Raw genomic sequence first — 12,179 nt, 5'->3', positions numbered from 1 at the left:
TCAAACTCTGGCCCGTGGGCCAAATTATATTTGGCCCGTGAGATCATATCAAATGTACATGCTCTGCTAATACTAAAAATCCCAGAATGCCTTGCCACTGTAGTCTCGAACAGCAAGCGCCTCTCATTCTCTGTTGACAGTCGTTAACAACCATGCTACAGTCACATCGGCAAGTTAATTCCACCCTCCACAAAAATGGCCAAACGAAAGATGGACAATAGGAGCTTTCAAGACAGGTGGGAGGCAGATTATCTGTGCACGAATATAAAGGACAGACCTGGTTGTCTTGTGTGCTAATGCTGCTAACGTGTCTATAATGACAGAATATAACATAAGAACTTGCTACGAAACGAAACATTATGAGCAGTATAAGGACCTGGATGTAAAGCAGAAGCTCCAGAAGGCAGAGAAGAGGAAAATAAGTCTGGTTTCCCGGCAGACTATGTTCATGGAAGCAAAATAAAAGAGAGAAGCTGCTGTAAAGGCTGTAAACCTTTATTGTGGCAGCAGAGATTGCAAAATCTGCCAGGCCCTTTAATGTTGGAGAGTTTGTCAAAAAGTGTATGGTCAAAGTTTGCGACATCGTGTGCCCAGATAAAAGGCAAGAATCAATGTGATCAATATGCAAATCAATGTGCAGAGTAAATCAGAATGTAGCAAACTGAGTTTGAATATATGTTTTCTTTATGCACTTTTTCTACTCCAAGGCATGAACTGTTAATAGTCGAAAAGTTGGATTTTCATTGAATGAAATTATTATTTTTGGTTGTTTTATTGTTGGTTTTGAAAAAGATCCACTTCAAAAAAGAACTTAAAATGATACAGTGAGAGACATAATTTATTTTATTTATTTATTTAAATAAGAAATGAACACCACTGATGGGTCTTTTATTTCAAATTTAATTTCTTGTATGTTTGTAATATCAAGCTCTGGTTGTTCCAAATCATGTGTTTAAGCAAAACTAAAGTTTGTTTCAATATGAAAAAGGTTGAACATTACATATCAGTTGCAGTTAATTTTTCAATAAATATTCAGTTTGGCCTGTGACTTTATCTCAGTTTAATATTTTGGCCCACTGTGAATTTGAGTTTGACACCCCTGGTTTAAAGCATCATTATGGATCGTTCACAGTGAGTGGACATCTCGAGGCAGCTATGGTTTCAGTTTGGCATGCATCTTCATATGCAGTTATTAATATATACTGTTAAAGACTCCATCTACTCCTTAAAGTTGTATGTCTCTGCATTTTTGCTCAGACCAGAAAACTTCAGCATTCACATGATTGTGAATCAGGTGTGCAAGACCCAAATTTGCCCACTGTTCCCACCAGGCTAGTGGAGCATTATGATTTCTGAATCTGATGAATTCTGACAAACCTAAAACAGTGTTTATACATTTAATTGAATTAGAATAATTATTGATAATTGTTGTTCTGCATACTGCTGTATTTTTATTTTTATTGTTTTCCATTTGTATTTCTTCCCTTTGTTGATTTACCAGGGTTTAAATTTAAAACAAATCAGAAAAAATGTAAAAATGTTGGGAAAAGGATAAACATTCTAGCCATTTAAAATTAGATCAAATAAATAGATTAGAAAATTCAAATTATAAACAGGTTAAAAGTTAATTTAGGTCTGATTTTATAAATTAGGAAGGACTTTATAAATAGGCCAAAAACCTAAATCAAGTATAACATCTGGATTTAATTTGATTAGATTTTGAAATCTGCTGATATGTATTTTATTTGTTCATTGTTTACGTGCCATTTTGGATTGAATATACAGCTTTTATATAAATATTTTTGTTAAGTTTATTACACCTTATGTTGTCTGTCTGTCTTCAGTTTCTCACCACTGCTCTGCTCGAACCTACACATTGGCCCACGTACTATTTTAATCGTCCCATTCACTCTGGCACTCGTCTAAGTCACAGGGTGGACCTATAACTCATAAGGGGCCATGATGGTAAAGAAATGTTATTTATTTATATATATATATATATATATATATATATATATATATATATATATATATATATATATATATGTTATTGCATGAATAGTTTCTGAAATACTCAAACTAGCTCATCTTGTACCAAAGAACAAGCCACAACATGACTCAGATCATATTTTTCTACATTCTGATATTTGATCTGAATAATAACTGAAGCACTTGACCTGTATCTGTTTGATTTTATCCATAGCACTGCTGGTGTTCCCTTATTCATTCATGTTTGTACCCTCTTTATTTTTATATGTGCTGCATTTCTTCCAGCTGCATTTTTTTATGTCTGTGGTTAACTGATAAAAAGTTGATGTGGTTTTTTAGAAACCTCTTGCATGTGTCTATGAAATGTTTGTATAGTTTTTGTACAGCCTGTCACTGACTCTGTATTATGTCTGTGTTATGTTTCTAAAAGAACTGTGATAAAGTGCAGAATCTGAGAGCTTTAGACCTCTGATAATAAGTTCATTAGAGTCTCTGGTTGTTTCTGACTCATATAGTGCGGTATGTGCTGAACTTTACACGTCTCTAGAAGACCACACCCAGGAAGTGACGCTGATGTAGTGTAGAAGACGAGCATATAGATTAAATAATTAATAAGCTAAATAATACACAAATAATAAAAGCATTGTGGATGGATGTTGACCGCCATCGAGTGGCCACGTTTAGGAAGTGCAGGTTACTCAAACCTGCTTGTTTGTTTTTTTTTTTTTCTTCACATATACACACACATACAGGGTACGACATGCAGTGAAATGCTTTTTGCAACTGTCCAGTATTTAAGCATAAAAAAGGGAATGCAATTTAGGATAAAAAATAAACCAAAACCAAAAGGAGATAGATAAATAAAAAAGTATAAACTATATAAACAACTATATAAAATATGAAAATATAAGTGGAAAAATAATGTATATGCATATATGCATAAATGTGTATGTTTTTTTAAAGATTGTCCTTAAAGTGTCCAGGTGCAGAATGGTGTGTAAATAGTGTATGTAGTGTATAAAGTAGCACTGTGCTGTGCAAGTCAAGTCAAGTCGAGTTAATATTATTATTAAATATTTATTATTAAATATTATATATTTATTATTATTATTATTATTATTATTATTATTATTATTTGTAGTAGTAATTTATTAGTTCATTTTTATTTATTTACTATTACTGCTAATACTAATAGTACTAATACTACTGCAATTAGAACAATCTTACACAAAATCAAACATGATGAAAGAATACAAGGTGTAAAAACAACGGCAGGAAGAGTGGTTAAGGTTACAGTCAAAACAAAAGAGAAGCGTTATGGATGAGCAATAGTGTAACTCTAGTGTAAACCCTAGACACCCAAAGCAAAGAAGAGGTGAAAGTATTAGGCTTAACAATTACAAACAGAAAATGTGCTGAACACAACTGGGGAGAGAAATAATATTAAATAAAAACTGAAAATGAAAACTGGAAATAGCTAATTATAAATCAAGAATTCAGTTAATTAAAACATTTGTATTAGCTAAATTATTGTCTTTCCCTCTGACAATAAAATAAAAATAAAATTAAATAAAATGTGTGAAGGTTTTATATGGAGAAACAATAGAGAAGTTACATCACAAAATTTCTATACAAACCAAAAAAACTAGGAGGTCTGGGTGCTACTGAGCTGGGTAATAAATTAAAAAAAAAAAAAGTAACAACTTTTTTTTATAAATTGTACACAATCAGCAGAAATATGGCATAAATAAAAAAAACAGATTTAAATATAGATGTGAATGAAAGAACACTAATGTATTGTAATAATAATATACAGTAAGCTAACAAATATGTGATGGAAATTTGCTAACAAATTGTTTGTATTGTTTTTTGAAAATTTTGAAAACCAGATGTAAAACGATTAGTAACCAGTGCAATATTCCTGCTGCGGTAGTGTACAAACAAATTGTGAGCTAAAAACACAAAAGAACATGAACCGACGACCAAAAAATAATAATAAATCTTGTACTTTATTAAAAATGTTTTGCATTATAGATGCTTGTAAATATGTGTAAATGTGCCTAAAACGTTAAAGCAGATATGTAATGTTTAATATTTTTGTATTCAAATGTATGATTGTAAAAGACATGATGTACTTGTGAATGAGAATTTTATTCTCATTTATTTGAAGTTATTTGAAATCTTTATTCAAAGTTTAGAAGAAAAAAAAAAGCAAAACCTGCAGCAAAGCATCTAATTGTAATTACACATTAAAATACAGAAACACTGATGGAATACGTAAAAAAGTGGTTAACCTTTGTTGAGTGTGTGTGTGTGTGTGTGAGAGAGTGAGTGAGAAAGAGACAAGCAGAAAGGAGATTTGCACGTTGTATGAAAAAGGGGGTGGCTCTTAAAAGAGCCTTTGTGTTGATAAAGACGGCGGTAAGGCGCTTTACTTGGAGCTGGTGTACTTGGTGACGGCCTTTGTGCCCTCAGACACGGCGTGCTTGGCCAACTCTCCGGGAAGCAACAGACGCACGGCAGTCTGGATCTCCCTAGAGGTGATGGTGGAGCGCTTGTTGTAGTGAGCCAGACGAGAAGACTCACCGGCGATGCGCTCAAAAATGTCGTTGACGAACGAGTTCATGATGCCCATGGCCTTAGAGGAGATGCCGGTATCAGGGTGCACCTGCTTCAGGACTTTGTACACGTAGATGGCGTAACTCTCCTTCCTGGTCTTTCTGCGCTTCTTGCCGCCTTTAGCCGCCGTCTTGGTCACGGCTTTCTTGGATCCCTTCTTGGGCGCGGTCTTAGCTGGTTCAGGCATGCTGCTGCTGCTGTTGTTCGAGTGAACTGCGAGAGAATGAGTAACACCCACCTAGCGGCTGGTCTATTTACAGTCTGACATTGTAATTAGGCACAAGAGAACAAACGTGTGTTATTGGTCATAATCCCAAAGCCCCTGACGCGGAGCGCCTCCTCCCGCTCCTCCTACACACTTACTCCTCCCCACTGTCCCCTCTGTGCTTTGTTCTCCTCCCGCCGTTTTACACTCAACTTTGTGCTTTATGACAAAAGAAAAGGGGAAAAAAAATCTTGTTTCTACCACCAAACTTTACACGCGTTTCACACACACACTATATATATATATATATATATATACACACACACGAAATAAAATGATAGCGATGTATATAAATCAATTAACTTACATAAAAGAGCATACTAAAGAGCATCGATTACATAAATATATATCGGATACTGCTTTATACCTACCACACACACTACATATAATAAATAATAAAAAGATGCAAGTAAATCAATTAACTTACAAAATTGTACTAAAGAGCACCTACTATATGAACATATGTAGGATATTGCTTTATACGGCTTTTGACGTCATTTGCCCCACACACACACACACACACACACACACAGTAAAGAAGGAAAATCTCTTTAAGGATATTTGGGTGGCTCTTAAAAGAGCCGTTGTGTTGACGTGGTTCGGTGTTGAACGTTTATCCGCCGAAGCCGTACAGAGTGCGTCCCTGGCGTTTCAGGGCGTACACCACATCCATGGCGGTGACGGTCTTTCTTTTGGCGTGCTCGGTGTAGGTGACGGCGTCGCGGATGACGTTCTCCAAGAAGACTTTGAGCACACCGCGAGTCTCTTCGTAAATCAGGCCGGAAATACGCTTAACACCGCCACGGCGAGCCAGACGGCGAATAGCTGGCTTGGTGATTCCCTGGATGTTATCGCGAAGAACCTTACGATGACGCTTTGCGCCCCCTTTGCCGAGTCCCTTACCGCCTTTACCTCTACCAGACATGATGCTGTTCTCTCGAAGTGAAGCCGCTCAATAAAATACACCAGCGAGAGGCCGAATATTTATCCTCCATCTCCTGGACCCAGTTGAGAACAGGCGCGGAGGCGGGTCTAAGACCAGCGCTCACACAATAGAACCCGTTCATAAACAAAGAGAAAGCCAAAGCTTTTAACTTACTAGTGTATTTTTCTGCTGCAACCTCTCTGTACACACAAGGATCATCATCATCATCATTATTGTTGTTGTTATAAGTCTTAGTAGTAGTAGTAGTAGTAGTAGTAGTAGTAGTAGAATTTAACCCCAGGTATACAAAGTGAGTATTTCAATAAAAATATACAGACCAACACCCAGCAATGTATAGATGTTAGTAACAGCACTCTGTGGTTGTACAACATTGACCTGCACTGTTTAGATGTAAAACATCCATTTGAGCACATCTGAGGCTTGAGAACTGTATTCTATACTCCTAGGTCCACTACTAGGATGCCCGGTGTTCCCAGTTCTTCTGGGTACATTATAAACCGAGCCCATGTTTAACCCTGATAGTAGATTACAAGCAACACAGAAAGGAATGTAAAGACAACATTCAGGAGTCCTGTTATCAGCTGTAAAACACAAAATATTACAGAATCTATAAGGTTTATAGTCTAAATGAGCTATATTGTCTCCAACACTAATCTCATTCTAAAACTCAGTGTCATTCACAAAGAAAGCTCATTGAAGTCAAAATTTAAATATCAAACGTGGGTCAAAACAAAACGTCACTGTTCTACTTGAAATATTTGGTCGACACCCTCTAGACACAGGCCTCACTGTAAATGGGATCATTGTTTGTTTTCTTCCCCCAGGCAAAAAATGTAAGGCAATAATTACATTCACTGCTTCTTATCATAAGTACTGCATTATCAGGACTGTCAGTCACCAAATCATCTGTATATATATATATATATATATATATATATATATATATATATATATATATATTACACACTACTGCTGCTGTATATTGCACAAAAGCATAATATTGCACAATATTGTTATTTGCACTCCAACACTTTATGTACATTACTGATCGTTCATATTCCATATTCATATTTTATTCATTCTATATCCACATTTTATTCTCATTCTTTCTACATTGTATCTCATCATCTGCATTGTTTTCTTGTATAGTTTTGTGTTATTTATGTCTGTACCTTTGAGAGTCACAAACTGCTGGAACCAAATTCCTTGAGTGTGTCAACACACTTGGCAACAACCAGAGACTGGGTTTCCTCCTTTCTGATGCTTTGCCAGGCCTTAACTGCAGCTGTCTTCAGTTAATGTTTGTTCGTGAGTCTTTCTGCCTTTTAGTCATCTACTGTTGTCTCCCGTGGACGGCCAGGCCTTTTTATGTTGCTGAGCTCACCATTGCATTCTTTTTTTTCTCAGAATGTACCAAACTGTTGATCTGGCCACTCCTAATGTTCTCGCTATCTCTCTGATGGATTTGTTTTGTTTATGAAGCCTAATGATGGCCTGTTTGACTTGCATGGAGAGCTCCTTAGAAGGCATGATGTAGGTTCGCAGCAACAGATTCCAAGTGCAAATACCACACTTAGAATCAACTCCATACCTGTTACCTGCTTAATTGATGAAGAAATAATGAAGGAATAGCCTACACCTGTTCATGAAACAGCTTTTGAGTCAACTGTCCAATTACGTTTGACCCCTTGAAAAAGGGGGCTGGCTACTCTCAAGAGCTGTAATTCCTAAACCCTTCCTCCAATTTGGATTTAAATATCCTCAAATAGAAGCTGATAGACTTTCAGCCCACTATAACTATACAACTATATCCTGAATATGTTTTGGTAAATACCTAAAAAAATAAATAAATAAATAAAATTGTGCCTGTGTCCAAATATATATGGACCTAACTGTATATGAAAATTGTACTCTACTTCTAAAGATTATCAGTCAAGAACTAATATGTTGTTGTCCAAATTTAAAAATTGTAATAATACATTAAGATCAAATAGTATTCATAACAGTAAGTTTTAATTATGTACTTTATTGGTTTCATATTAGTTTTCTTTTTGTTGTTGTTAGAAGTAGTAGTAGTAGAAGCAATATTCTAAAATGTGCAAATGTAGCACTGGGTAAAAGGAGAAAAAAAAAACAAAAACAAAAAAAACTACTACTACTACTATTACTACTAATAGTAACCATTGTGATTTTTTTTTTTTTTAATACTATTTACTACTAATACCACCACCACTACTACTACTACTAATATCAGCAGCAACAGTACAACTACTACTTAAAGGAGCAAATTGTAGGAGCAATTAGAAGCAAAATTGGCAATAAAATATTCATCATAATTCTAGATCTCTGTACCTGAGGTCACAACTAGCTCATAATAATCAACACTGGTGAATTTTGCTCTCTTTCTGTTTGAACACAAACACAAAACAAAGAATAAACTTTTTTTTTTTGCCCATGCTACTATATTTTAATATGTAATTGCAAAATAGATAATATTAATAATAATAATAATAATAATAATAATAATAATTCAGCCTTCTGTTTCTTTTCTCAGTAAGGTTATAATCGTATTTTACCAGCTCCAGTTGGACTCTGCTTCATTAAATATTCAGATATACTAAGAGGAGATGACGACTACACATGGTCTTTGAGGACAACATTGTCAGACTGTATATTTATAATCACACCGTCCAGTGTCACCCACATGAGGATGAGGTTCCCCCCAAGGTTTCTCCCTAAGGGTGTTTTTCCTTACCACAATCACTTCAGGCTTGTTCAATAGGAATAAATACAAACAAATTTAAATATAATTCTAATACTAACCTTGAGTTTTTGTTTTATATTAATCTCTGTATAACTATGTTGTGTTCATGTCCTGTTAAGCTGCTTTGAGACAACGTCCATTGCTAAAAGCACTATACAAATAAAATGTGTATTTATTTATTTATTTTCAGTTACTCTTATCTCTGAACACAATATTCCTAACACAAACACTAAGTCATTTCTGTTAAGCAGATTCACATTTACATACATGTGATTATATATTTTCATATTATACACACAAATACAAAGTAAGCTTTATAGGACAAACTCTGAGCTCACACACACGCACACACACGCGCACACACACACACACACAGATATGAAGAAGTGCTCATTTATCAGAGAGAATGTGGTGGCTCTTAAAAGAGCCTTTGTGTACATTAGACAGAATTGAGGTTTAAGCGCGCTCTCCGCGAATACGGCGGGCCAGCTGAATGTCCTTAGGCATGATGGTCACTCTCTTGGCGTGAATGGCGCACAGGTTGGTGTCCTCGAACAGACCGACCAGGTACGCCTCGCTAGCCTCCTGCAAGGCCATGACGGCCGAGCTCTGGAAACGCAAGTCGGTCTTGAAATCCTGAGCGATTTCTCTCACCAGGCGCTGGAAGGGCAGCTTACGGATAAGCAGCTCAGTAGACTTCTGATAACGGCGGATCTCCCTCAGAGCCACGGTGCCGGGCCTGTAACGGTGAGGCTTCTTCACGCCGCCGGTAGCCGGGGCGCTCTTGCGAGCAGCCTTAGTGGCGAGCTGCTTCCTGGGCGCTTTGCCACCAGTGGACTTACGGGCGGTCTGCTTGGTTCTTGCCATGGCGTCGAGCTGTGAACTTCACGGAGAAAAAGCACAATAAACGGCGCTGCTGAACGCTGTCTTTTTAAGCCCTAACGCCGCCCTGTTCTCATTGGGCGGATTGAAAGCACACGTCTGCCATTGGATAGAACGCGTTACGTCACCTGATGACTATTGGACCGTTCTCTGTCACGGACACAGTTCGATACCCAAACCGCCCGCCCCTATTTTTACTGGCGCTCTCAGTAGCACAGCGCTTTTGTTTTCTGTCAGCAACCTACTGTCTCTTTCTGTCATTTAAAGAGCAGGCTTCATTATTTATTATTATCATCATCATCATCATCATCATCAATTATTATTATTATTATTATCTGTCATCCATCTTTAAACAAGACCAGTTATTATTAATGGTAGATTTTACACTTATTTTAACACATTTTAACACTTATTTGGGGAATTGTCTTTATAATGTTCACGCTCACAGCATTAATAAAAACCAGGATGAAATTGCACTTTTCCAGTAAAAGTGGGTGGCTCTTAAAAGAGCCTTTTTGGGTGGTGAGAAACGCAGCGCTGAGCGAGTTTACTTGGTCTTGACGGCCTTCTCGGTCTTCTTGGGCAGCAGCACGGCCTGAATGTTGGGCAGTACGCCTCCCTGAGCGATGGTCACGCCTCCGAGCAGTTTGTTCAGCTCCTCGTCGTTACGCACAGCGAGCTGCAGGTGGCGGGGAATGATACGGGTCTTCTTGTTGTCACGGGCGGCGTTGCCAGCCAACTCGAGGATCTCAGCGGTCAGATACTCGAGCACGGCGGCCAAGTAAACCGGAGCGCCGGCACCGACGCGCTCGGCGTAATTACCTTTACGCAGAAGCCTGTGCACACGGCCCACGGGGAACTGCAGACCGGCCCTGGATGAACGAGTCTTGGCCTTAGCCCTAGTTTTACCGCCGGTTTTGCCTCTTCCGCTCATCTTGTAGCTCAGATACGTTCTAAGAACAATACCGAAATAACAGCGCTGTTCTTCTAGCACTCTGTGATATAACCATCACGTCAACTCTCTTATTGGCTAAGATACTTGTGACGGAAGAACCAATCCGAGACACGCCGTAGAATTCCAGGGTCAGTCCATCATTCCATTGTACGCCCCACGCCCCTCCCACTCCCGTGTGTGTGTGCGTGTGAGAGAGAGAGAGAGAGAGAGAAAATGAATGAAATTAAAATAAAAAAAAGACTAAATGCATATCATTGTAGAGAGAAAATATTTCGTAAACTGATTTATGATCAGTATCTTGATTATTCACTGGTTTTATATCTATAAAGCATATATTAGTACAGAAGAGAGTAAAGACAAATGCACATGGATTTAAAATGTAAACTGTCCAATTGTCCCTAGTTGTCCATACGTTTATGTGAAGGTGAATGTACAAGTCTGTAGCTGCCTAAACACTCGGTACAGAATCCACTAAAGTCATCATTTTGTTTATCAGAATAGGAAACAGCGCTTTAAGAGAAAATATGGGTGGCTCTGAAAAGAGCCGTTTGAGGAGTAAAAAAAAACATGAGAAACAAGTTTACTTCTTCTTGGGAGCCTTTTTGGCCTTCGCCGCTTTGGGCTTTACAGCCTTTACCTTCTTGGGGGTCGGCGGCTTTTTGGCCCTCTTGGGGCTCTTGGCTGCTTTCTTGGGGGTCGCCGGCTTTTTGGCCTTCTTGGGGCTTTTGGTGGCTTTCTTGACGGCAGCGACGGGCTTCTTTGTCTTCTTGGGAGACTTCTTGGCTGCGGGTTTCTTGGCCGCTACTTTCTTGGGCTTCTTAGCCGCGGCGGGCTTTTTGGCGGCCACCTTTGTCGCTTTGGGCGCGGCTTTCTTTGCGGGCTTCTTAACTTCGGTCTGCTTCTTGTTCAGCTTGAAAGATCCAGACGCGCCGGTCCCTTTGGTCTGCACCAGAGTGCCTTTAGTAACGAGGCCCTTGACGGCGAGCTTGACGCGAGAGTTGTTCTTCTCCACGTCGTATCCGCCGGCAGCCAAAGCTTTCTTCAGGGCGGCAAGAGACACGCCGCTCCTCTCCTTGGACGAGGAAACCGCCTTGACGATGAGCTCGCCGACGCTAGGGCCTGTTTTCTTGGTCCTCGAAGCTGCCTTCTTCTTGGGCGCTTTGGCCGGCGCGGCGGCGGGAGCGGGAGCGACTTCAGCCATCTCTCTCGGAGCTAATAGTAGAATAAACGAGTGTACCGCTGTACGCTGTGTAACACAGGAACCTTCCTCCTCTCGACCGGGGGGGCTGGGCTTAAAAGTAAGCATGAGAACGTTGTAGACTCAACCCGGCCGTGGCTGAATGACTGCGCTTCCGAGACACAGTGACAAGTGTGTTTTCTCACGGCGTTTCTCGGCGAAAATACGACGCCGCAGACAAGATCCCGAGCGTTCAGCAACAGGTTTGTTGAGCAGGGACTTCGGTGCTCGCTACGAGCTCACGTCGGGTCTCGGGAAAAAGGACAATGTCGTGCAGCGAGCACAAAAGTGTACGGCGCGTCTGGGGCTCGCTCCCGCTTGCGGCGCATTTGGGGCGATGTGGCGTGTAAAAACTAGACAAAAAGAGGCACGGGGCTTGTAAGTCGTGTTTACCGAGTTGCGGGAGAACCTTGTGAATGACACTGATGTATTTGTATCGACTGAGTGTTGTGTGTAATAATTATAACGGAGTTCCGTTTGTGCTGCGTAAAGCACATGTATACTACAGACAGACAGACAGTG

At 39.3% G+C, this 12,179-nt stretch overlaps 4 protein-coding genes across 5 annotated transcripts in view; all 4 read right to left on the bottom strand.

Moving 5' to 3' along the window:
* Window positions 1–4,829, bottom strand: part of LOC132843564 (histone H2B-like) — a 151,712-nt gene extending 146,883 nt beyond the window's left edge. For both annotated transcript variants that reach the window (XM_060866977.1, XM_060866978.1), the window contains exon 1: window positions 4,425–4,829. In XM_060866977.1, coding sequence (XP_060722960.1) covers window positions 4,425–4,795 — 371 coding nt within the window. In that variant the 5' untranslated portion in view covers window positions 4,796–4,829. The remainder of the gene's footprint in view (window positions 1–4,424) is intronic.
* A 604-nt stretch (window positions 4,830–5,433) lies between these two features.
* On the bottom strand, window positions 5,434–9,470 carry LOC132843578 (histone H3-like). The gene is made up of 2 exons (XM_060866991.1): window positions 9,100–9,470; window positions 5,434–5,807 (listed from the first exon to the last, which is right to left on the bottom strand). Exons 1-2 carry the CDS (start codon window positions 9,448–9,450, stop codon window positions 5,487–5,489), a joined length of 672 nt encoding a protein of 223 aa, XP_060722974.1. The 5' UTR covers window positions 9,451–9,470; the 3' UTR covers window positions 5,434–5,486.
* Window positions 9,471–9,980: 510 nt separating this feature from the next.
* The window catches only part of LOC132843573 (histone H2AX-like), a 264,980-nt gene continuing 262,781 nt past the window's right edge, over window positions 9,981–12,179 (bottom strand). The window contains exon 2 of the mRNA XM_060866987.1: window positions 9,981–10,418. Coding sequence (XP_060722970.1) covers window positions 10,013–10,418 — 406 coding nt within the window. The 3' untranslated portion in view covers window positions 9,981–10,012. The remainder of the gene's footprint in view (window positions 10,419–12,179) is intronic.
* LOC132843555 (histone H1-like) lies at window positions 10,987–11,621 on the bottom strand. The gene has a single exon (XM_060866969.1). It carries the CDS (start codon window positions 11,619–11,621, stop codon window positions 11,001–11,003), a length of 621 nt encoding a protein of 206 aa, XP_060722952.1. The 3' UTR covers window positions 10,987–11,000.

This window comes from Tachysurus vachellii, chromosome 3 (genome assembly GCF_030014155.1).
Source record: "Tachysurus vachellii isolate PV-2020 chromosome 3, HZAU_Pvac_v1, whole genome shotgun sequence".
In the NCBI taxonomy this organism is placed as follows: domain Eukaryota; kingdom Metazoa; phylum Chordata; class Actinopteri; order Siluriformes; family Bagridae; genus Tachysurus; species Tachysurus vachellii.
Note: the sequence above shows the minus strand (reverse complement) of the source record. Positions and strands in the feature narration are given on the sequence as shown.

Excerpts from the sequence above, each read along its gene's own strand:
- LOC132843555 (XM_060866969.1), bottom strand. The coding sequence starts at position 11,621 with ATGGCTGAAGTCGCTCCCGCTCCCGCCGCCGCGCCGGCCAAAGCGCCC.
- LOC132843578 (XM_060866991.1), bottom strand. The coding sequence starts at position 9,450 with ATGGCAAGAACCAAGCAGACCGCCCGTAAGTCCACTGGTGGCAAAGCG. Across the intron at positions 5,808-9,099 it reads GCGCCATTCACGCCAAGAGA|AACAGCATCATGTCTGGTAG; the intron begins GTGACCATCATG and ends TCACTTCGAGAG.